The 25,515-nt window shown below is 39.0% G+C and overlaps 1 protein-coding gene across 2 annotated transcripts in view; it reads left to right on the top strand.

Moving 5' to 3' along the window:
- Window positions 1-5,515: 5,515 nt before the first annotated feature.
- Window positions 5,516-25,515, top strand: part of FBXW11 (F-box and WD repeat domain containing 11) — a 60,698-nt gene continuing 40,698 nt past the window's right edge. Inside the window, exons 1-2 of one of the 2 annotated variants that reach the window (XM_075209785.1) lie at window positions 5,516-5,649; window positions 22,812-22,913. In XM_075209785.1, coding sequence (XP_075065886.1) covers window positions 5,605-5,649; window positions 22,812-22,913 — 147 coding nt within the window. In that variant the 5' untranslated portion in view covers window positions 5,516-5,604. The remainder of the gene's footprint in view (window positions 5,650-22,811; window positions 22,914-25,515) is intronic. The other variant, XM_075209786.1, reaches the window with a different exon arrangement.

Raw genomic sequence — 25,515 nt, 5'->3', positions numbered from 1 at the left:
GGAGGAAAGCTTATTCCTGGGTGACTCCGAGTTCCAAGGGCTTGTGTTTCTTAGCTAAACTGGTTCCTGAAATCATGACTATTACTCATGAAGAAATGGTTGGTATTCACAAGACTACATCACCACCATACATACACACACAGTATGAACACCGTGGCAAGAGAAATATGATTCCTGGTGAGGAACCCATAGCTACAAAATTGATTAGTGAAACTGCTGGTTTCCAAGTTATGGTTGCTCTAGATCTCACCAGGACCGCTCGGGGAACAATAAACTTTAAATATATCCAAGACCTAGCTAAATTAATAGATAATATCACCGAGATGTATGATGACACTTTCAGGTATACTGGAAGGGAGCTACAAGCGTACAAGAAGGAGTTGGTGCAACATAGACTGGTACTAAATTATCTCACCTCTATTACTGGTGGGTACTGTGTGACACTGGCCACCCAGTTTGGTGTCAAATGTTGCACGTACATTACTAATAATACGGATGACCCTAAAGAGGTTATAGACCGGAAGATGGATGAAATTTTGCAGCTGGAATGGGAATTTCGAAAGAGCCATAATTCTTCGTTATATGAGGTCGGGGAAAAGGTGGCGGTTTGGTTCTCGTGGTTGAACCCTGTGAAATGGTTCTCCGGTCTGGGGGAGTGGGTACAGGAAATGGTTGCTAGTGTAGGTAAGCTCCTTCTCCTTATACTGGGTGTCATCTTAGCAATTGGTTTAGTTGTCAAATGTGTTCCTACTGTGTTGAAGTGTGGAAAACGGTCTCATAGGAGTAACACTGAGAAAGAGACTGAAAGGGTGGTACCAGATACCGAGATCATGGTCTGTGAAGAAGTATTGTATAATCCTGAACTTGAAACGGTGATTGGGTGATAGTTTATTACACTATCAAAGGGTGGAGCTGTCGAAGTCAGCAAATTGGATAAAGTCATTTCAATTAAAATCGAGCAAACTTGGTTGTCTTTGATCTGAAAAGATGCGTACGGTACGCTACGACGTACATGGGCACGCTACGGCGTGAAAGGGCGTACGCATCCACTACACGTGGCAGCAACAGTAATTGGTCTTTTACCATGCATTCGCACAAACACGCATACTTATAAAATAGTACACATTAATGGTAGTTGCAACACATAGTCAGTTATGTCGAAATATAGTAGTATTTATATGTTATATTAAAGTTACATGCATATTAGTGAAATATACGGAACAGGTTGAAGGAATCATATCATGAGTGGTATCATAATAAACCTCTTCACATTTCCTACTGTTTGGTTTACTCTGCGAAGGAATCGCAGAGTGCATACACAAGTTATGAATGATAGGGAATTATGAACTACTTAAGACTAAGGAATCTTGGCGGGAAAAGCCGAGCATACCCCCTGAAGAGGTGACCCCCTCCTTTGGATTTCTTAGGATGAACTAGCCAATGATTGACAACCCCTTGGACCTTCCTGAGACCTGGACCAATAGATGCAAGCTATACCATCTTCATTGTATTACTGTATTTCATTATGTATATAAGCAGCAGCTTCACATCCAGTGTTCAGACATCTTGTCCCCAGACTTCAGGATTGAATGACTGCACTGGATCCAGAGCGCCTGCAATAAGTAATGGCTGTATTTACTATTACTTCGCTTGAGCATATTATTCTACTTATTGCGAATAAATCTTTGTGCGTTGGAAACACAAATCGAGGTTCGACAATCGTTATTGGTTAGCGACAATACGCACATAACAGCTGTTATATACGTTCCTTCTATTCACCCTACTGCCAGAGGACCGCTGTGTAAACCTGCCCCTCTGGTAAGCATTATCAACTGGTGAATCCTGGGCAGAACTCCTAGTGCCCGTGACATAGTGTGCTGTACAGATTGCTGTCCTGCTATTGGATAATTTCTCTGTCATTTGATTGTTAACCCGTTGTGACCCTTGGCTTGTTTATTGGACTCTGCTACTAAGCTGATTGCTTCTGGCACCGACCTCTGGCCTGTTCCATGATTTTCCTTGCTTATTTCTGACCCACGGTCTCTGGCCTGTCCCTGGTACCAGCTTCCAGTATTCTGATTACCCCATCCTGTACCGCAGTTATACTGATAAGCCTTTACTACCCTAGAGTCTAAATCCTGAGGGCATCTGAGTACTTCCGAACAACATCAGTTCGACGTGAAAGGCGGCTGCTAAAGGTGAAGACCTCTAATAGCTTGGTTCTAAAGGCTTATCAACTAGCTACGGTCATAACACCTCTATTCGAGACCACTTTCCTTGGAACTACTTATCCTTGAAGGTACGCTCCCAACCTGTAAGGATAGCAACTGTTGTTAGAAGCATCCATTCTGGTTCCAGCAGAGACATCCCCCCCTTTGTTCTTAAGTTTGGGCTTAGATGTTTCTTGACAGAGCAATAAACTGATTAACAGAAAACTTTTTGTAGTTCCATTTTGTTAGGATCTCCAACTGGAGATCTTGGATTTGCTATCTTGCTCATGGGATTATTCCTATAGTGGATGAAAACATCCTCACCAATCTCAGGTCTTTCTTTATTGAATCTTGTTTCTGAGCCTGCAGATGATATGCTAGTGACTGGATCTTTATACACCTTTTCTGTGACAATGACACTTTGCTCTATATGCTGTATATCTAGACACTGAGGAATTTAATCCTTTGTGATGGAATAAGATTACTTTTCAGTTTGTTCACAATCCAGCCATGCTGATTCAGAAACTGTATTACTTGAGCTGCCTTGCAACTGACACTGATTTCTGAATTCTCTGCCACAAGAACGTTGTCCAAATAAGGATATTTTTTAAACATTTTTTTTTCCTCAGTTCCGCTATAAGTGTGACTAGCACCTGGGTAACTGTACTTGGAATGTGGCCAGCTCAATTGAGCATCTCCTGCCTAAGCGTGCAGCAAGAGGGCTCTTCTAGCCACCACTGTTGAGGCCATTGTCCTGAAGGAGAAATCACATTTTTCCAGTAAGTGCAAAACTGGGTGTAAACATATCCATGCAAATTTTCATAAAACTGGGCACAATTATGCAACTGTCCTCTGAAAATGACATCAAAAGTAAAACCGGTGAGGGACATATTTTAATATTTTTTTATAGCGCAATAGAGCTTGAAACAGTATCTGATGGATAACTTGGTTAATTTAGTTGACATTCTGAGGTACTGGCTCACAAGATCAGTACAGAGATCATATTAAAAAGCTTTATCTTTGCAAAGAGTAAGTGCAAGTAGCATCATTAATGGAAATATGTATTGGACTCTCACTCTGATAAGTTGTCTACAATGTATGCAGCCTTTTTGTTGAATATTAAGTTAATCCTTACTGTACAGGGAAGTTTTGTTAAAACAACTTAGAGAAAATAAGAGACACAAAACAGATTTTACTGCTTAAATGTAAGTGTTTATCCAGTCGTTTTTTTTCTTCATCAAATTGTAGCCAAACAATACAAAACGTTTTCAATACTGTGACTGCAAAGATAATTAAACATATTGAAAAGTGAAAACTAGGGTTGCCAAATATATTTCCAATGGGATAGTATAGTTTACAACAATCTGCCCAAGTTTGAGTCCCGAGAGCCAGCACAGCATTTATTAGCCAATTAACAGTATTAAGGGCTTTATGTTGTAGAGGTTTACCAGATTGTACTGTGGTCACCAGAATATCGGCTGCACATTGTAATGGGATTGCTTTATATTAAAGTCATCAGAATAGTGTTCTATATTGTAGTGTGGTCACCAGAATATTTACAAGAACTATGTAGGGACTATGGGCTAGATTTACTAAACTGCGGGTTTGAAAAAGTGGAGATGTTGCCTATAGCAACCAAACAGATTCTAGCTGTCATTTATTTAGTGCACTCTACAAAATGACAGCAAGAATCTGATTGGTTGCTATAGGCAACATCTCCACTTTTTCAAACCCGCAGTTTAATAAACATACCGCTATATGTTTTTAATTATAGTTCCCCTGCTAAAGTCTTCACTTATACATTGTAATAAATAATAAACAATGTAAATGTAATAAACTTTTAACCATATAACCTATGTAAAATATATTTGCCTTTTCAATGGACTGTGTACCTTATACAAAAACACAGATAAATATCTTTAATCTGTGCTGAGCCAAAACGTGGATAATGGATAGTCACCATGAGTATTAAATCATCATTTAATTATATAGCACCAGCAAATTCTGCAGCGCTTTACAATTGAGGAGAAATACAGTAATAAGACAATTCTGGGTAATACAAACAGACAGGTAAGAAAGCCCCGCTCGCAATCTATATAAATTAACATTAGCATTACAATTTATGTACATGTAAAGCAATAAAATCAATGTACGGGAACAGAACTTCAAGTGAAGGAGCAGCTCTGGCATGAAATCCACTGGCTGCCAGAGGAAAGCAAAACTGGACAGCAGCAGCCAACTTCCGTGTCACGTGGTCTCCTCTGCACGGTGGTCACCCAAAATACCAAAGGAGTAGGGACTGCAGTGTGCTCTCCTTCCTTTCTCTGCGGACTCCAGTTGTAAAATTAAGTGGGGGGTGAGAAGGCATGTGGGGGATTTTAAAATAATGGGTAATGTGCTGACCTTTTGAAGGTTAGAGGGCTGCAAATGCACCCCATGAAGTATATCAGGTTGCCAATCACTGATCTTGGTAGACATTGGAGGACCACAATCCCCATCACAGTATGTATACTGAACTTGGTAATGTTTTATTTGCATAATGTTCTTGTTCAATTGATACTTTGTTATAAAACCCAAAGCACAAGAATGGATAGTGATTATTGCTTTCAATATTCACAATAAAAGGAATTGTACAGCACAAATAGCCAATATAGAAAAGCAGGAGCAAATCGTTCAAACCTGGCACTGTCCATCGAAATCATGGTCAATTGGTAGCTATATACAATTATAAAATTGAGCGGAAATATAACAGTAAATATTTTTAAGTGAACTTATGTGAAAATAAACTTCTAAAGAAATAATTAACTGTATCATAAAAGCGGAGAAAATGTATATCACATCAATGTACTCCTGCCAAGCCCTGCATGGATCTACCAAGACGAGACATTCCTGTCAGTATGACCGAAAGCTGACACCAGCAGATGGAGCTGTATTAACTCTGGGATTTAAATTGTTACTTATAACTGCTGAAAATGCTCTTTGTAAAGCAACAATACCCAAACACAAGATTGTTGAGTTGTGACAACCAGCGTTCTTCTGGCCTCCCTCTTCCTCATTCTATGAGGTACTGGATTATGCCTGCTCACGCTGGAGTATTTTCCGGTTTAAAGACTTGCCTAATATAAGCCTAGGCTGCATGAAGCAGCCATTTTCCCGTAGCCCAAAATGTGTTAAGGCCCAAGTTACGGCGACAGATAGCTGCCTCCTACATTCACATATGAAAAGCTTAGTTCAATCTATCTTGCAATTTTAATGATCATGTGACTCGCACGTCATTACGTTCTTGTTGAGCAAGCGTCTAGTCCTGCCGCTTGCGTCGAGCTTCCGCCTGCTTTTTGCTGCGTTAGTCGGGGTGGGGGGAAGGGGAGAAATATTAGCTTCGGTACTTGAGATCATGGAGCCGGACTCAGTGATAGAGGATAAAACCATTGAACTCATGGTAAGTGAACGGCGCACACGCTGGTATTACGCCCGTATTGTAGGGATGAAGCCAATTAAGAATATAATAATCGCAGCCTTGTATCTGACGTTCTCATGTCGTCTTATTTTTATGTTCTGTAACTTGCGTTGCGTTAAATGTTTGATCCTTGGCAGGAATGTGGCTATTTCCGCCTTGCCCTTATTCTCAGACATACTCAGCATCTCTATGTCTGTCATGTGTATATAGAGATCAGCCTGCCATTGTTGGTGAGGGGCAGTCTAGTCAGGATGATGGTGCGTACAATGGCGAGATAAGGTTTCCCTGATCAGCTCCATATTGTACTCCCGGCCCTTTTCTTCATCCTTCGGGCTCTCAGTGGGTAGGGTAGACGCGGAGAGGAGGGGCCCAGCCTTGTCTGCCGCAGAGCATCCACAATAGACTGAGCTACGGTGACGACAATTATGATGGTCGGCTTAAAACCAAAGTAACTTTTTATAAGCGTGAAGGCTTTGATATTGTGTGTTCTCTTCTATTTTGTTTTAAGACCGTTCCTTCATAGTGTATTAGACCAGGCTGTCAGGCTGGTGAAATTGCCTCTCGGTCCTATTAAGTGGGTCAGGAAGGTTGTCATCCCAGACTGGATGTTGAAAGCAGCATGATGATCTACTAATATATCCATTGTAGATTCATAGCAGAGATTTTCATTTTGTAAATTTAAATTCTGTGCAAATGTTTTATTTTTCCATTGTTTAGTCAATAAGTATTTTTCTATATAAGGTGGGACATGTTCATGCGTTTCCAAAGCAGGTTGTGAATTATATCATGAAATGTTTTAAAAACATCAAGGGCACATATTTGTGAATTAATATATGTCCACCATTTGATGGTGATCTTAAATGAAGGTAGATGGTATGGGTGATTTAAAGGCACCTTAATCCTATATTTGTCTTATCTTAGCTGTACCTAATACAGAGTGGGTCTGAATCGTTAAAGCACTAATCACCCATTTGTTGTAAATTGGCACTGCATACCCTCAAAGTCAACAAGGAACGGGTCTAAAGATACGTGTAGTGTTGATTACGGGTGTAGTTTTACTCTGCTCTACTAGACCGGACACTGCCAAATACATACAGTACCTATGATTATAAATGGAGATTTAAAAAAAATGTTTTTTTATTTCTCCTTGGGAAAAACATTTATTAGGCAGCCTTAATGTCTACTATACATAAAATACATTTTTAGTTTCTCTTGATTGCAAACATGTTATAGCGTGCACACTCAGCTGTCGGTACTAGTATTTGAAACTTAAATTCTCCCTCCAGTTTTAGCAAAAGATCCATCAGAAAACCAGATTACTTCTGTGTGCACCTGAGTTTGGCTTGGACGGGGCTGCACGGGAACGCCCCTTACTGTATATTGCCTACACGATTCCACCCATTCCCCAACCCATTTACTCCCATAAATCGTAGGGTGTAGTAAGTGTGGTTTGCTCTCAAAGTTGACTTGGCTGTGTTCTGTTGCATAGTGTTCTGTTCTAAGCATGCGCAGCGTGATTTTTGTGAACTATGTGCACAAAACGGGAAGATACATTCCTTAATGACTCAAGCCCAGTGTGGTTAACACCGTTTAATGTGAGTAGTCTGCTACCGCTTTTCTTAATAAAACAAAAAACAACTCGTAGAGAGCCTGCCTGCTTTGGTCAACTCAAAAAATTCCAGAGAGGTTAGCACAGACACCAGCTCCAATAGGACGGCGCAAAAATAATATATTTTCAATGAAAACCAGGGTAAACATACTAAAAAAATATATTATAGTGTTATAATTTCTAGTAGATTTATACTCTGTTTTTGGTGTATATATTTATATTTTTTGCTATCATCATCACTGTTTATTTATATAGCGCCACTGATTCCGCAGCACTGTACAGAGAACGCATTCACATCAGTCCCTGCCCCATTGGAGCTTACAGTCTAAATTCCCCTAACATACACACAGACAAGAGACACAGACAAAGAGAGAGACTAAGGTCAATTTTGATGGCAGCCAATTAACCTACCAGTATGTTTTTGGAGTGTGGGAGGAAACTGGAGCACCCGGAGGAAACCCATACAAACTCCACACAGATAAGGCCATGGTCGGGAACTGAACTAGTGACCCCAGCGCTGTGAGGCAGAAGTGCTCACCACTTAGCCACCGTGTTGCCCTACTAGAGTTGGTGGTTGTGCTAACATTTACTCTTGTTACTGCTTTTGTCTGCTCTGTCATATTGGCAGAAATATTTAGCATAACCATTCCAATAAGTGATGACATGTCCACCCCTTGCCAATAAGTTATTTTATTGTGGGTTGTCATTAAAATGCACAGGATAGTTCTGGCATGGGCTTTGGGGATTACAAAATGTTGTAAAATAAGTGTTCTACTGAAAGGTAAGCTCTACAAATACACATAAAGAAATCTAGTCTCATTCTAACTTCACAGGCCATTTGACGAACATGTTGCAGCTTCCAGTAGGCAGGGGACTGTGGCAGAACTACAGGCCCTGGCATGCCTTACTGGACTGGAGCTATTAATGTACTGTGGGGAGGTAAATCGTGTTCCCATGTGTAACTCAGGTTGAGAATGGCTTTCACTCCATTGAGTAGAGTGAGAGCCATTGTCAACTAGCACAGCTCCTGATCTTTTAGCATGCAGCTCTGGTGGAAGAAATGTGTTAAGGAAAGCTGAAAGCAAACACTTCGGCCCCAAAGAGATAAAATTTAATCAATATTTTTTTTTTTAATGTAAGGGTGCAAGCGACTGGATTTGTGTCCTATTTTAGCTATGTGTGTGTATGGGTCAAACAGCTGGATCTTATGAGGCCCAGCTAGCACAATGATGACCACACACATGTTCAGATGCTGCCATTGTCTCACTATATGTTCTGCCACTTCTATTGATATCTGAAAGATCTAGATCAGGTGTAAAATCGGGTTTGGAGGTTTTGTGCACTGTTCGTAAAGCCTAATAAAAGTAGTAAGGGTTTTATATTAACAACAATGGATTCCCCAGCGCAATAGAGGGATACAAGGGATAGTGTAAATAAGAAGCAATATAAAAATAACAATAACAAATATGTAATAATGTAAAAAATCAGTTATGGATGCCAATATTGGGCTTAATGTGGACTTAATATTAAAAATAGGCAGGTATCTCTAGAAGATGTGGTATCTGTATGTTTGTATGGGGCTGGTTACTGATTGCATATATCCTCACAATCCATTGTAGCAACCGCCAATCAAACAGTGCTGTTAAAACAATGTCACAATAAAAACAAAGGGCCACGAGTCTGGGAAGGTTGGGTAGTGCACTTACCTCCCTCCCCAGATGGTGTATCCAGATAATCTATGCAGAAGATCCTCCTTCCAAATAGCGATCCCGCTCCTGGCCGGTGTGTGCTTCTAACGATGTACCAAAAAACAATCTCAAAGTCTCTATCTGCAAATATTCACAACGCCATACTCGGTAGGACAATACCAAAGGTTAATCCATGCAGTGAGAAAACTGATGTTGTTTTTATAAGGGTCTATTTTCCAGTCAGTGATCCCGCTCCTAGACGTGGTGTAGATCTCATGACAAAGCCGGAAAACAAACTCAGGGTCCGCGCATGCGCGTAAAGGACCATCGGCGATAGTATAAAGTTGAAGATGTATCAGTGTGCTATTTCTTACCTACGCGTTTCACCCCAATAGGGGCTTCCTCAGGGAAAATGAATATGAATTAATTTTCCCTGAGGAAGCCCCTATTGGGGTGAAACGCGTAGGAAAGAAATAGCACACTGATACATCTTCAACTTTATACTATCGCCGATGGTCCTATACGCGCATGCGCGGACCCTGAGTTTGTTTTCTGGCTTTGTCATGAGATCTACACCACATCTAGGAGCGGGATCGCTGACTGGAAAATAGACCCTTATAAAAACAACATCAGTTTTCTCACTGCATGGATTAACCTTTGGTATTGTCCTACCGAGTATGGCGTTGTGAATATTTGCAGATAGAGACTTTGAGATTGTTTTTTGGTACATCGTTAGAAGCACACACCGGCCAGGAGCGGGATCGCTATTTGGAAGGAGGATCTTCTGCATAGATTATCTGGACACACCATCTGGGGAGGGAGGTAAGTGCACTACCCAACCTTCCCAGACTCGTGGCCCTTTGTTTTTATTGTGACATTGTTTTAACAGCACTGTTTGATTGGCTGTTGCTACAATGGATTGTGAGGATATATGCAATCAGTAACCAGCCCCATACAAACATACGGATACCACATCTTCTAGAGATACCTGCCTATTTTTAATATTAAGTCCACATTTAGACCAATATTGGCATCCATAACTGATTTTTTACATATTTGTTATTGTTATTTTTATATTGCTTCTTATTTACACTATCCCTTGTATCCCTCTATTGCGCTGGGGAATCCATTGTTGTTTATTCCTAGGGGTCGAGACCACCCCTTTTATCTGTTCCTCCGGCTGCCTATTTTCATCCATCACACGGATAGCGCGGATCCCCCACACTCTATTTTCAGGGTTTTATATTAAGTTTATTATGCACTCGACTCTAATGCTACAACCATGCACCCAACATCGGGCAGTTGGTTCAATATCACAATGTGTGTTGTGCGAAAAATGCAATTATCAGTTTTTGCAGAAACATTACATTTGAGAGCAAATAGGAACTCTACGGCCCATCTAAGAGCAAATAGGAACTCTACGGCCCATCTAAGAGCAAATAGAAACTCTACGGCCTATCTAGCTTGCCTATATATCTAAAAGAAAACAAAACAAACCCTCAGACCCTATTTGTGAACCTGTGCTTAGTAAGTTGAGAAACAAATGTGCTCTTATATTGTGGACCACCTTGCACTATATATGCTGAGAGTAATGCAAATTGCTTGTTTATTTAACAAAAAACAAAAGGGAAGCTGTAACAAAACATCTGCAGCAGCATGTATTATGCTTAAAAGGACAGTTTATTGCTAGATATTTATACAGTTCTCCTTTTCAGTTTGTAGAATGTACTAAATAAATGATAACTAGAATCTGGTTGCTATAGGCAATATCTCCCCTTTTTTAAACCCGCAGCTTGATAAATTTAATCCTAGATTTGTCTTAGACCAATCCATTTTGTGTGGAAAAATCTCTTGATTTTCTGTAGTAGCTTAAACAGTGTTGGTTATTTTTTAATTTTCACCTTTCTTTGTTCTGGATGATGTTTTTTTTTTCAGTGTTTTTTTGCTTGCTATATAATTTATTTATTTTTAGGACATATTTGAATAAGCAACTAAAATATTTTGTGTGAATTTTATGAAATTTCCTCTGTTTTATGGAGTGATCTCCTAACCACTATATAAAAACTATATTGCATGCTTCAATTGTACACTGTCACAAGCTTTCCAGAGACAGCCCAAATGTTCAAAATTGTCCTATGAACCATCATTTTTAGCTGCAGCAGCTCTACGATACTTGGCTCAAGGAGGTTATTACAGATGGCTGAGAGACTGTAGCAAAAATACATGTGTATAATAGTGAATCCGTTTTCAGGAATGACGTATATTACTTTATTTCCATGTTTTCTTTAGTAAGCAGAGTATCGGTTCAACTTGCAGAACAGTAATTAATACATTTACTTGTGAGGTGCTTCACAGTGAACGTAAGAAGTTATTACAAATTACTGCTTTATGCCAAATCTATGCTTGTGAGATGCCTTTTGAGAACTGGGTGTGAGCACAAGCTATATGACAGCTATTTCTCTATTAACTTCTCAACCACACACAATGACGGGCCACAAAGTAGTCTAAGAATGTATTTGTGTGAGAACACTTTCTGCCCCTTTCTGTGAACAATTACTTTTTGAATGGGGTATTTTGACCTCATTCAAATTGTAGGTTACCACAGTCACAATTCGGTAATTGCAAAAGGAATACATGGCGTATGCAGGTGACCGGAGTGTCAAGTCAAGGGGAGGGAAAGTGTAGTAGGTAATGCTGTTGGGTGGGGAATTGTATGAGAGTGCTTGGAGAACATAGGCAGCAGCTGCAGTACTCCCATATCAAATAATTAAACTGGCTGCAATAAATTATTTTTATTCTGCAATATTAAGCTACGTATTTCTGGTGATGGATACTATCACTGTTAATAGCAGCTTAGTGGTTTAAATGTCGTGATAGTGTTGATTGCTCTAACATTGTATTCTAGTAAAAAAGGTTACGGAGAGCAAAATTTGGTGGACATCACTGAATGTAAACCACCTCGGCTTATCGCACAGTTTCTATGATCAAAAGTGCGGACATCCTGGATATCGCCAGCTTCTGTTGATACCTTAGTGTAAAGCTGGGTACAGCCGAAAGTTGCTACACATATAATTTCTGTAGCTATTTTACCAATGACTGAAAGTCCTGATCATGCAGATTCATGTGTACACACCTGCACAATTTACCTTCAGATCTGATTTTCATCTTTTATAGCCATCTGCTGAAAAGATCATGACTCTGCACACTCTACAGATATCTGCCTACACTGCTGGTCGTGTGTGCATACACACTTCCACATTTACCAGGCATTGTTGATCGGGATTTTTAGGAGGTTTAGAAAACCAAATAAACAATACGATGTGCTTTGGCACAATAAAACATTATTGTGGGAGCGTGTACACTGCAGTATTTGACCAAACTCTCGTATATCGTGTGATCTGCACGATAATTGCATCAGCGTGTGCTCAACTTACCATGCCAAAAAATTTACTCCAAAGCTGATGTTTCTGGAGGTGTCGCATACTTTTTTTTACTTTTTAACTATATATGCACTCATGATGCTGGTGTCTAAAGTGATAATAGAAACAATAATACAATAGCAAAACAAGCATTAGCAGTATATGGTATGGAAGTCACTAACATTAGCGAATCCCCATATGATCAGTGTCCCTAATCAGATAAACTAGATATGAATCGTTATCTTGCTCATTTACATTACAACTGTTTTATTTAATATTAGAGATAGTGAGCCTTTATATGGAGTATGATTTTTCTGGCAGTGAAATACACTAAAAAGGAATACCACATTTAAAATGAGCTATATGATGCCACACAAATGATGCAAGTTAAACCCATCATAATTCAAAGAGCATAATGTGTGTGAATATATAATATATATATATATATATATATATAATTTTGTTGGCGTATATCTTCTACAGCTCTCAGGTAAAGCTGCCAAATCTTACATTGTTATTTTATTATAGAAAAAGTAACCTATTAGACCACATAGCGACAATGTGATGAAAACCTAATTTTTTGGTTGTAAACAATTGTTTGTCTGCTGAAAGAAAACTTCAACACAACGACAATGCTACAAAGCAACAAATCTTATTTTCTAAATAGCATTTTTGGTCTAATTACCAAATAATTTGCTAATATAAAAACTGCTACACATTACATATCGGACCCGCGCAGCTCCGGATGACCCTGCTGGTTATACATAATTTAAGACACCTTAAAAGTTCATACGTGCTTTTTCAGCCCAGTCTTCCTGGGCTCCCTACAGAGTAGGCCATCCTCCAAGATTCTGCCTCACTGAAGTGGGCCGGGCCTTTATGATAAAAATCCTATGGTCATGTCTCCACTCTTGTCCCTTGGACCTCCCCTTCGTTAGTAGGCAATTATGCTCTCATTTTTATGAAGACAAAGAGCATTAGGACATTGACTCTCACTATGTTAATGCACAAGTAATGAGACTGCTTGTACTATGAGGTGATCTGACATCTAATTTGACAAAATAGGTTACTTTTCAAACATGTGTAAATGAGAGAACCTTAAAAACTGTCAAATGGGTTTTATCACTTACAATAACCCTTTACTAAATCCCTTCCCTTTCCTATAAAAAGTACTTCTCATCCCTGGTACTGCCACCATCCACCCTATTTAACAGCACGGCTCAGTGGCTGAAAAGAAATGGTGTCTGTACTTGAAAACTTTAGGGCTTTTTTGTTTCATATCCCACGCTTCTCAACATTGTTAAAGTAGCTGGGGGAATGTAATGTGTGCCACTAGGGTGTGGTCACCTTCCTGCCTTGTAATACATATATCCTTTCCTTACCTCTGCAACACATTTCTCTTTCCTGGTCCCAAGCTCGTTTTCTGTATTATTTTCATCACTCTTCTTACCTGTCCTTTGGTGAGAACAATGTAACTCCCAGGTTGCAAAGCTTAATCTCCTGAGATGAGATTTTGGTGGAATTGCAATTTGGAGCGATGTGCCGCTGGTCAATGCACGGCTGCGCACATTGCCGATTATTATGGCAAGGAATCTCTTCTCATTTTTCTGCTCACCTGAATTCCCCATGAATTCCCCATTCAGGTGAGTAGAAAAATGAGAAGAGATTCCTTGCCATAATAATCGGCAATGTGCGCAGCCGTGCATTGACCAGCGGCACATCGCTCCAAATTGCAATTCCACCAAAATCTCATCTCAGGAGATTAAGCTTTGCAACCTGGGAGTTACATTGTTCTCACCAAAGGACAGGTAAGAAGAGTGATGAAAATAATACAGAAAACGAGCTTGGGACCAGGAAAGAGAAATGTGTTGCAGAGGTAAGAATAGGATATATGTAAGGAAAATGAGCAGAGATTTAAGCTGGAACATCTCCAATGTGTGTCCATGCAGTGTTCTCCCCAGAAAATTGACAACTGGTGGCATAAAGAACTAGCCAGGTGAGGACGGTGTAATAGAACATAATAATAATAATAATAATAAAGAGAAAAATATTGGAGGGTATTGCCAACACTTATAGTATTTATAAAGATTATTGCTTGCTGGCTGGTCTGGGGACACATGTATTTTTTTTAAAAAAATGAATTGATCTTTTTCATGCATGGCACCTGAACCTCTGACTGGTTGTCAGTGGTCTAACACACATTGCTAGTTGCAGTGCTTATTATAATAGGATAAACAATGGTTTGTCCAATTATAATAGGACTCCAAAAGCCGAGTGGCGCATTCGTGAAATAGGTCCTGGGGAGAATACTGCTGTGGACTTTTCCGTAGACATCTCTAAATCGAATCTTCCTTTTTTCTTAAACTTTGCAGTACAGCATTGGGCAGTAAAATGTAGTGTAGCTGATTTAATTCTGACTTTCTACCATGGTGAGCCAACAGTCGCTTTTCTCACCCCTGCAGCCTCAGTGAAAAAAGGTGCAAGACAGCAGCTTACTGGTTTCCCCTGTATCTCCTAACAATTACCTTGCAGACCTCCTGTGTGCTGCTGGTAGCGCATCTATGGTTTAGATGATGGGCTACATGTTAGCTGAGCCCTATTCTTTTCAAACTTACCTACTCGTGGCACGTTTTTGCTTGAGTTAAAAAATATACTTTGCTGCTTTTAATATTGTAATTTTGTTGTGTTCTGCATATCCATGTAAACTAAAATTTTGATGCATGGATAAAATAGATGCTCTGACCCTAGTAAAATATACCTACATACTACAGCTCATATAGGTTAACATTGTATATAAGCCAGATATTTTCTTTGTATGACAACTCCTACGAAGTAGTGTAAACAAATGTATTATAGGAAACTATTACAAATATGCAGGTTTGTTAATGGATAAAATCAACAGAAACGGACAAATCCGTTTTTTGTGAAGTACTAAGTTCATAATACTGACTATAACTTACCTGAGGTCTGGCTTTTGTCGGTAACATTCTAGCAACACTTCAATTTCTGCTCCTGTCCCTTGCTGCTGCTCTTAATATCCCTCCCCTCTGAGCTTCCAATTCAAGTGGGAGGGACATTGGCAACACACTTGTCTTGAAGAAAGGCCTACCTCAGTAGGATCGAGGGGAATGTCACTGCTCAGACATGGACATCCGGACAGGACCTCAGGTAAGTTTCAGCATTGCGCGGGGTTACCCTTCTAATGCATTTGTTTGCTAAGCTTTGGGCTTGTAACTTGATGGCTTGTCAGGTAAAATTTATGTACACATCAATGAATATAGTGCACTAAATATGTATGTAAAATTTGAAATTCCAGACTAAGATGTACCATTTGCGTACTCCTGGTAAATTAGTATACTGAGCCAATGTTTGTTGCAGGGAGCCAATGACCTCAATTTGTGCATCATGCCTCAATGATGTCACTGACTTTTTGTGAATATACAACATTTTCATGAATTTTGGTGTATTCCTTAAAATGGCAGCTTCAACTGTGTAGGTGTTAAGTACACTGTATACATCTCATTTTCATTTATTAAATTACCCAAAAAAAAGTGTTTAGGTCGGATTATATTTTGCCTTGATGAAGTTTTTCAATGTGCGTTTGACTGGGATCAGAGCATCGGTTTGCTGACATTTTGTCTCCGGCACACCCACCTTTTTGAAGGTGGACGGAATTGATGGCCAGGTCAGATCATCATAATACAGCAGCACGTATTTCTGGAGACGAGTGTTCTGATGTTTTGGGAGGTAGCGACCCGTCCACTTGTGTGAGTGCAGAGATGTCTGCGAAGGTAGTTAAAGCATTTTAGTTACATTAGTCATGTTACACAACATTAAGAGGTATTAATTACATATTTCTAAGTACAGGCTAGCATAGGATGGTGTCTAAAACCCAATCAAATGCATGACAAAGTAATCAAACTGTGTTATAGTATGTGGCGATATCAGTTAAGGATTACCTGGTTTAAGTAAACACAAATGGAAACAGCAAAGTACTTGTGTGTGTGTATGTGTGTGTGTGTATATATATATATATATATATATATATATATATATATATATATATATATATATATATATATATATATATATATATATATATATATATATATATTCTATAATATAAATGTCTAGTGGCGTGTGTTAGTCTGTGTGAAAAAAAAAAAAACCAAGCTGCAGCGCCACCTGCTGGGCAGAGTTATACACTGACCTATATATTTCTTGAAGTGACAGTTGGGAGTGGTTGGTGGTTGCCGGGGGTGACAGTGGGGAGTTTTTAACACCTTAAGTAGCTTGATTTGACTAGAATGCATGAGTATCATGCACGGGTTAACTGACCTACTAAATTCTTAGTGTGTGTGGGAAAAAACCCTCAAAAAGGGCTGAAATTTGGTATACTGACATTATTGACGAGTTGAGGGGTCAAACTCATTTTCGTGAGGTAATTTTACCTCATGAACACACGTGTACAGTGGCCGATCCAGGGGGGTGCGATCGGTGCAATCGCCCCCCCTAGCAGGGGTTTGCTGCCGACGGCTGCTCAGTATGTGCAGGTCCGTTTGGCAGTGACAGTGTGCTGCCTGGCTGCTCTGATTGTGTTTTAAACACAATCAGAGCACCCGGTCAGCACACTGTCCCTGCCTGTCACTGCCGAGCGGACCTGCACATACTGTGCAGCCCCCGGCAGCCTCAGAAGTCAGGAAAGGGGGCGGGGCCTAAATCGCCCCGCCCTAACATCGCTCCGGGGAACAAACATTTTCTAGATCCGCCCCTGCGTGTGTGTGTGTCTGTGGAAAAAACTATTTTCTCAGAAAGGGCTCATCCGAATGACCTGAAATTTGGTATACTGACATTATTTGACAAAAAAAATGCATGAGTATCATGCACGGGTTAACTTGTGTATGTGTATATGTATGTGTATGTGTATGTGTATGTATATGTATGTGTATATATATATATATATATATATATATATATATATATATATATATATATATATATATATATATATATATATATATATATAATGTGTGTGTAATAACTCATAATCTATTTGAAGCTGATAGTATAGAACTATACTATATACTATTGTAGTAAACATAGATATTGAATTATGTCGGCTATTACGCTTGTGAGTGGCTATAGTCCACCCCACCCCTCCCGCAAGCACATTTTCAAGATGTGTAGCCCGGGCTGGGTTGGTGTCCATCTAATGAGTATTCTGCTGCTGTTTAATGTGAGGTCAGTGGGTCTTGTCCCTAGGTTCAAGTTTCATACCTAATTGTACAATGGTTCAAATGTTTTTGTTTACGCTTCTTTTTGAAATAAATAGCAATTTAATTTGGCCAATAGTAACTTTTTCCCTTTTCTTGGAAACTAATGACTTGTGGTAGAATACCTAATATTTGCACATTCCGGAATGAAAGGTATATAAGAAATTTGTAAGATTGTGAGCAGGGCTTTCATACCTCTGTCTGTATTACCCAGTATTGTTTTATTACTCTGTTCCCAAGCGTGAAGCACCTGGGAATTTACTTGCGCTATGTAAGTAAATGTTGGTGATGATAAAATACTTAACCACGGGACAAGCTCACAGGCAGTGAAACAAGTATGATGTCGAGAATTGACATTTTGGGCATGCCGGACTATCTGACAGCCCAATCAAATAGCTCTAGTGCGGAGAAAGATAGGCCCCATGGAAAATGTTTTGTTTAATGTATAAATATATGGAGGCTGGAAGTAATTTAATTAAATCTGATCACGCTTAGAGAAGACTCTCCATATTTTATATGGGCAAAATAGGGGGGTTGAATGCTTAAGTACTAGCGCTGTGTGCCCATTATAGGCATATGTATCTACTTTTCGGATATACTGCTAAGTTTACTTTGACACCTGACATTTGACCAAATTCTTCAATTCTCTTTATCAGTGGCTGTAATTTTGTTTTGCACATGATGTAGTCGGCAGGGAGACTTTGGAATGGCACTCGGTGTAACATTAAAAACCTCACCTTTCGCTACTTCCCCATGCTTTAATAAAATGTAAAAGAAAAAATGCACATTAGTTCAAAGAAGGTAAGCTTATCTGGTGTCCTTAGATGTGGAGTTCCAGTATACACAATTATTTTTTACAGAGTTCACCATCACCAGTCAACAATACTAGATCCAGATTGTGGCAATTCTCTCCTCTAAATATACCCTTTCATCCTATACAGGACTTCCTCAAAGGAACTTTGACCTAATTCCCTGTGGTCTGTTATTGTATGTGTGTCTATATCCCCAGATGGCTAAATGATCAAATTCCCGCATTGCGCATGTTCCGGCGAGAGAAACTGAAAGCAGTAGCTGGATTTTGCTGCTGGCACATGAGTAGTGGGGAATTACTTGGAATGTTGTGACTTGAGTACTGAGAACGTTTCATTTTTTATTTTTGATTCCGCTCTCTCACTGAAAGGTGGTAATGGAATTCTTTCACTGCAGTTCTTCTGTTCACCTAGTACATAGGTAGATGAGGGGCATTTACAACAACAATCTAGATGGACCAAGACATTCCGGATTGTAATGTGAAAACAAAGTCCAGACACAGGTATACACAGGACATACATTAAACAGATTGATTCATGCAAGGTGACTAAGGTGTGAAAGTATAGAGTGCTTGTGTCTCTAGTGTACATGTTCATCAGCACCAGAAACCCGTAAATTGGCAGGTAACGTAAAGCTTATCATTTATCAGCCAATCCTGCTCTTTGCTTAAACATGATCCATTTACCCTTTGGCTACATCAGGTAAGATCAGGGTGACTGGAGTTGGCGAAGTAATAAATGCATTGCCAATCTGAGTCCTTTTTAGCAGGTTGGCTTCAAGTTTGTGTAACAATAGAACTAAACAGATGTCTTTTGTTGCTTTGGTGTGCTGTCTAGTGAAGCCATGTATTGTGGTGTTGCTATGAGGACTTAAAAAGGGACAGAATGATTCAGGAACTTTGGTTACATGATTGTAAAAGGGCAGTTGTGGAGACCGGATAACTGCGCAAAAGTGCTGGTGAAATATTATTGAAAGAGAGTAGAAGGAAGTGGTTGGGTTAGCAGGTTGATATGAGTTGAACATAGAATTAAGGCACAATAGGAAAGTATCAAGGTTGCATCTGCTGCCATGGACACTTTGCAAGTCATATTGAAATTGATTTCTTCTTCTGAGTCACCTCTGAATGAACTTCAGTCTGGGGGCATGAAGTTCTTCCTGATTGGCTGCAGTAGCCCTGAGATGATGTTTTGCTTTATCACATGGAGTATTTCAAAGATATTCATTTTGTAATTTGCCTTATTTGACCTTTTTCAGCTAAATTTGATACATTCAACCCTAAAACTTGAGCATTGCATTTCTGGGATGACATGTCATGAATTCTTATTTTATATGTAAAAGGGATCAATTTCTTCATATTCATTTTGCTTATGTTTTACTGAATGAACACTTGTGAATACAATGCAAGGAAAATACATTCATAACTGTAATAAAGACCTATAAGAGCCTTCCTACCCCGTGCTGAAAAGCACATGTGTTTCTTCCCAGTCCACTTGGGCTGTGGTGACTGGGGATATGAAGATTACACCTGCCACCATAGTGGTCTATATAATTTTACTATACTAAAATAGTAAAAATATAAATGTGTAAGCCAAGGGGACATTCTTGTAATTCACAGAAAATTTAAATCACAAATCTCCTCTTTTAGGCTGTTTATTGAAATTGGGTATTTTGGTGTTATGCCTAGATAGACAGTGATTCAGGAGCTAAGGTTACATGACTGTAAAATGGTCAATGATGGGAGACTGGACATAATTCCACAGAAGTGCCTCTGAAAGATTATTGTAGAAATGGCCTTGTTGACTTGCATAGACGATGGTAGAGTATAGAGAAGTGCATGGACCAATAGTGTGAGAGTAGCTAAGAGTTACTGACTACTAAATTCACCAGGACTCCACTTAGCTATTTGGCCAGTCATAATCGATTTCCCACTTTAGCCAATTATCAATGCTCCACTATTGCTAATGGCTTATTCCTTTCAGTGGTGTTTTTTACATTTGTATTTAAGTGAATGGGGAAAAATATAGTATAATGCTTGTCAACTTCTAGTTGGTATATACATAGTGCACTCCAATAGTAGTAGTAATCATTTTATTTATATAGTGCTTTTCTCCTAAATAGAACTCAAAACACTTTACAGTTGAAACATACAGATAATACATAAAACTAACATAAACCATAGGTTATGCAAACATATATAGTACAGAGCATATATAGGGAAGGCAACCATCTTGGGCACACAGGTTACGCATTTAGAGTACAGGGGATAGCCAATACTTGCGGCACAGACACGAATCGGGGAAGAGAGAGAATCCTGCTTTATGAAGATTCAAATCTAGAAAAGGTTGGGGGTTCACACAAGAATCTCTTAGGACTGGGTGTTTTGATATGTAGTACATCTGGCAAAGGCAGTTCCAGTGATATAGTGGCTGAGATGGAGTAGGGGGGAGGTGAGAAGCATCTAGAATGTTTTTATATTATATATTTTTTCTAGTCTTGAGCTCTAATTGATTACACAATTAGGGACAGTTGCAGATTATAACTTTCATAGAATGCACAATAACTACAGCTATTAACTGGATACAGGTTACAATGCATACATTTCAATGAGACTACAGACCCCAAGTCAGTCCTTGAGGATAGTCTTCTGCCCCCACCACAGAGCAGTCACTCAACCCCTCATGTGTGCCTCAGGGAGTTTGAATCCCCAGTGAGACTGAGGAAAGACCAGGATTTTCCTTATGGCACTAACCATACAGGCTCTTCTTTTGGGAGGGGATTTCCTTAATGATACTTTTGGGGTAGCCCTTTAACAACTATGAGTTTGCTACTAAATTCCTTTGTCTAAGGGAGCAGGAAACTTAGCTAGTCACTTATTTGTTTGGGACGGGGAACTGCCTTCGGAATGCCTTTTGAATACAACCTGGAAATTGTCTGTTTTCATAAGGATTGAATTAGATGTTGTTAATCTTGTGTTTTGCTACCCATCTCTGAATACGGAATATTCTCTTATTTGCATTCTTTTTTTATCTGTACCAAAACTTCTCATAGTCCAGGCACAAGGGCATATTTTGGTCATCTCATGAGTTTGATTCCTGAACAGGGCTTTCTGTTTTAGTTTGTAAGTTTTTCTCCGGCTATACCCGTTTCTCCCCCCACCCCAAAAAACATATTGATAAGTTAATTGGCTGCTGACAAAATGAACACTAGTGTGTTGTTTAAGTAATTTAGACTGTAAGCGCAAATGGTGCAGTACAGTGCTCCATAATTTGGTGGTGCTATATATATAACATCTGATGTTAGCTTTGACACGATTATATACTTGTGCCCACAGTTGTACATAAATAGACAATTACAACCTATCTAAGGCTGGGATTATAAGAAAACATAAATACATTCCCTAGAGAATCGCAATATAATCCTTAAATTCTGAGCATAATGTCATTTTATAAGATGGGAAAGGGCTAATGGGAAATAGATTGTCATTTATCATGTGACTGGGGGTTTGTGCTGGCTTAACCCTTTTTGATGGTGCCAATGTTCCATTTTGTCAAAGACTACATCAGCAATAGACACCATAATGTAGAATAGTTGGTCAAGTCTAGTAGCCAGCACTATCTTAACATGGAGGCATAGTAAAATGTTTCAAACAAGGGTATGTAAATTGAGAAAAGACTCTGCAAGTTGTGCTCCAAAATTCCAAATATAGACTATATCATTCAGGTATTCAATCTGAGCAGTTATGTTTGTTCTAAATCAGGATGCACGAATTAGTATGCAAGAGTATTTTATTCTTGTCTGCTTTGACTATACAAACACTAAATAGGACATAAGAGCTTAATAGAGCCCATGCAGCTGTATGCCACAATCCTAACACAGTCCCCTTTTGGGAATCGCTCAGAATTATGCTCTGTTAATTTTATTTGACAGTATCTTGCACATGATTCAGAAGTCAAAACCCAGGCGCCTAGCCCTTTTGTGAGATGAATATAAAGAAACATTCACTGGACTTCACAATGTGATTAAAGTCTGGAATACTTTGACTGTATACCTACATTTCAATCCAAACCTTAATCACCTTGTGGGGTTTTAAAGTGGTGTTCCACCTTCATTCAGTGCAGTCATTGTGTTCATAAATTTTTCTTTTGCTACTCTGGACGTTTATTTAACAGAAATGGTTCTGGATGATTTTAGTAGATGTTCACAGGCCGTTTTCTATTTAACTCTGAAAGCATGCAAAATTGCTTGTCCATTCTAAATACATTTAATATACTCATACGTTGCTTGCCTGAAATATTTTTGTGGCATCTAACTGCTTCTTTTCTCCTTCCTTTTTGTCACCCTGCAGTGTTCTGTGCCAAGGTCTTTGTGGCTAGGCTGCTCCAACCTGGTAGAGAGCATGTGCGCACTGAGATGCCTGCAGAGCATGCCCAGTGTCAGATGTCTCCAGGTGCCTTTCTTCTTTCTTGTTGTACTGTTATCTGTATGCTCTGTCTTGTGCAACACTCATCACTTTTGTTTGACTTGGTGGTCTGAACGCAAAACTATTTTGCATGTTATTTTCATTTGATATTTTGATTTATTTGATAGTGTGCAGAGTTTGTGTTAATGTGAAACACGTAGAGCATGTTGGTGGTCTTGCCATGAAGGACAAGCCAGTATTTGATGTGGCATGCTCAAGAATCATTTGCGCAGCTTTTTTTTCTCATTTTAAATTCATCTTTTCTTTTGCATCTTTAGCAGATACTATGCATGCAAAATATACAGAGATTTAAATTATGGATATCCAGTTTACAATGCAAAATTAACATGATCATAGCAAATTCATTAAACCTCATGTGTTATTACTGTTGCCTTTCTTCCATAGTCTCAATGACTTTCACTACGTAACACATTTATAGATACATGTATTGTCACGTTAGACAAGATTAAGTCTATCAAAATAGACTTTTGTATGGCTGTAATGATGGCTACAGATGGGGTGATATCGGAAAACTTGCCTGATATTGACTCTTGTTTTGACCTAAAAATGAGTGCAATTCTGATTATCTGTTCCAAGATGATTTTGGATATGCATTTAAATATAGTTAGCAGGTGACCATTTTCAACCTGTGTGCGTCGTCATCTGTGGCCATATTGGACGTTGTACTTCATTTGAGCACAGTGACAGGGTTATCCATAGTGTGGCCACACATTATGCATTCCATCTGATCAATTCAGCTGCCAAATGGCTGCATTGGTCTAGAATGTGATTACTCATGTAAATGGATCACACTTTGCTTCTGCCTACTTCTCCTCATAACTTGTGTTTAAGTTTGACCTTGTGCATACAGCGAAAGAGGTAATTTAGTTGGCCTGATTTTTCCACCCCTATGGATCAAATCCAATCTGCCAGAGCCTCGTTTGCGGAGACTCCAATGTGATGTCTGGCCTGAAATCCCTGAAAAGCAGCGGAGATTCCTGTAGCGTAATACGCTCAGGAGCATATTGCGCAAGGTTCTGGCTGTTAGTTGAATTCTCCTATAAATATCTTCACGTTTAGTAGAGGAATCTTTTTATTCAGGGAGCTGGTATTTAGAAAGTTCCCAAACAAAAACTGAAAAAAGTATGTATCTGCTTGTTGGTGACTTTCATACACATAGTGACTCTAAGAAGCTCTGCTACCTGTGATAATGAGCAGTGGGGTGTTTGAGTAAGGCTGGGGTCTTTTTTTTTTTTTTTTTAAGTGTTGTTTAAATTAAAGAAAACCATGCACTACAATAAACCCTCCAAGGCAAGAATTTTGGTTATTGGCTACATTTGTAGAATTATATAGTATTTTAATGGTGAATACTTTATAAAGCATTTAAATTACGTTTGTAGATTAAAAATCATTTATTGTAAATTTTGTTTATGGTTTTAAAAGCATTCCATGTTAAGACATGTACAGCAAATAACAATGTCTTTCATGTAATCTAAAATTTGTGTACATGAGCGATTAGCAAGTCATGGTTATAATTTGTATTACAACAAGGAGCTCTATGCCAACTTTTTCCAGTTCACCTTGTTTTACTAAAAGTGACTTTCTTTCCATGTGGCTGCCAGTAGAAAGCAATCAACAGTAAGAATGTGTTTAGCCAACTACATGAATGGGGCGGGGTGGGAAGCAATGCTAAGATATTGTTCTTTGTTTTTTTTTTTTTTTTTTTTTTACTTTGTAACAATCTGTAGTACTGGTATACCATGAGTTAAAATATTGGTTAGGAGAGGTACAGTCTAGCCAAACTGGGTGGTGTTAACCTACCATATGTAGATAACTTTCTAGATCCTCTGGTTGAACACATGTACTTCCTTCCTGCTGTCTCTTAAATGACTTACCACAGTTTGCCCAAGATAAAATCACAGGCCCTCATCCTCCCCTCTCCATGTAAGTAGAGAAGGATATAGCAATAGTGTGAGAGGTGTATGCAGAGTTGACTAAACATCATTTTAGACTCACTGAGCATTTGAAGCAGATAGTCTGAAAATGTCTTACCACTTGTGTATTGAGGAGGGTGACTTATGCATAGAACAATCCAAACCTGAGAGTGAGTTGCCAAATAAAGACCTGCATAAGTCACTGTCTCAATAGAGTTTTACAATATGGTGGCATGAAGGACCCAAATTTCTATAGTGCCTTGTGGTGTGTACAAGACACATACGTTGCAACACTAGTGCAAAGCCTACATACTTATTAAAATAAGTAAAGTCTTCTAATCTATCATATTCCTAGACCTTTATAAATATAATTCCATCAGGGGGAAGAGGTTTGAAATGACCATGTAGGTAGTTCGTTTCTATTTTGATGCAAATAATATACACAATGCTTTTTTACAGTAGGCTTTTCACTGTACCTCATTAAGAACTGCACTCAACCTAAAATAGTTCCAAAATTTGAAGATATATTGAAACATTGAAGAATAGTAAATAAGTTTCTGTTCCAGGACAGCATTGTTTGACATTGTATTACCATTTGTTAATTTGAAATAAAAGGTATGTTGCTGAGCTGAATGATAAGCAATAAATAACTGACA

Source organism: Mixophyes fleayi, chromosome 4, assembly GCF_038048845.1.
Source record: "Mixophyes fleayi isolate aMixFle1 chromosome 4, aMixFle1.hap1, whole genome shotgun sequence".
NCBI lineage: Eukaryota > Metazoa > Chordata > Amphibia > Anura > Limnodynastidae > Mixophyes > Mixophyes fleayi.
Note: the sequence above shows the minus strand (reverse complement) of the source record. Positions and strands in the feature narration are given on the sequence as shown.